Raw genomic sequence first — 995 nt, 5'->3', positions numbered from 1 at the left:
GGGGGGAGGGTGAGGAGGAGGGGGTGGGGGGGAGGAGGGGGTGGGGGGGGAGGAGGGAGTGTAGTCACGGTGCCTGTGACGGGGATACTACAGCCCCCCCCCCCCCCCCGGGGCCCAGCCTCACCCCCGGGGCCCAGCCTCACCCCCCCCCCCGGGGCCCAGCCTCACCCTCCCCCGGGGCCCAGCCTCACCCCCGGGGCCCAGCCTCACCTCTGTTCTCCGGTACAGTGTGGCCTCCCCGAACGCTCCTCTGCCCAGGATCTTCACCGGGATGTAGTGAACCTCGGCCCCGGCCTCACTCAGGAGCGACTCCCCGGGGCCGGGGCCGGGGCCGGGGCCGGACTCACTGCCGCCGAACTCGGAGCTCACCGACGCCAGGTGCCGCTCAAACGGCTTCAGGTCCATCGCGGCGGCTGAGGGCCCACAGAGAGGCCGCACCGTCCCTCAGCCTGAGGCCCGAGGCCGCGACCACCTCGCCAGACAGACCGCCCCCTGGACATGGCAGGACCGCACTTACCGCCCCCTGCTGTCGGGAGGACCGCACTTACCGCCCCCTGGACATGGCAGGACCGCACTTACCGCCCCCTGCTGTCGGGAGGACCGCACTTCCCGCCCCCTGCTGTCGGGAGGACCGCACTTACCGCCCCCTGGACATGGCAGGACCGCACTTACCGCCCCCTGCTGTCGGGAGGACCGCACTTACCGCCCCCTGGACACGGGAGGACCGCACTTACCGCCCCCTGCTGTCGGGAGGACCGCACTTCCCGCCCCCTGGTGTCGGGAGGACCGCACTTACCGCCCCCTGCTGTCGGGAGGACCGCACTTACCGCCCCCTGCTGTCGGGAGGACCGCACTTACCGCCCCCTGGTGTCGGGAGGACCGCACTTACCGCCCCCTGGTGTCGGGAGGATCGCACTTACCGCCCCCTGGACATGGCAGGACCGCACTTACCGCCCCCTGCTGTCGGGAGGACCGCACTTCCCGCCCCCTGCTGT

At 72.7% G+C, this 995-nt stretch overlaps 1 protein-coding gene across 1 annotated transcript in view; it reads right to left on the bottom strand.

Moving 5' to 3' along the window:
• Window positions 1-498, bottom strand: part of nek9 (NIMA related kinase 9) — an 80,576-nt gene extending 80,078 nt beyond the window's left edge. The window contains 1 exon segment of the mRNA XM_072567964.1: window positions 211-498. Within this exon segment, the coding sequence (XP_072424065.1) occupies window positions 211-405 (195 nt within the window). The 5' untranslated portion in view covers window positions 406-498.
• Window positions 499-995: the final 497 nt, after the last annotated feature.

The sequence above is a fragment of the Chiloscyllium punctatum genome, chromosome 4 (assembly GCF_047496795.1).
Source record: "Chiloscyllium punctatum isolate Juve2018m chromosome 4, sChiPun1.3, whole genome shotgun sequence".
In the NCBI taxonomy this organism is placed as follows: Eukaryota; Metazoa; Chordata; class Chondrichthyes; order Orectolobiformes; family Hemiscylliidae; genus Chiloscyllium; species Chiloscyllium punctatum.
The sequence above is the reverse complement of the archived record's forward strand: the minus strand, read 5'-3'. Positions and strand labels throughout refer to the sequence as shown.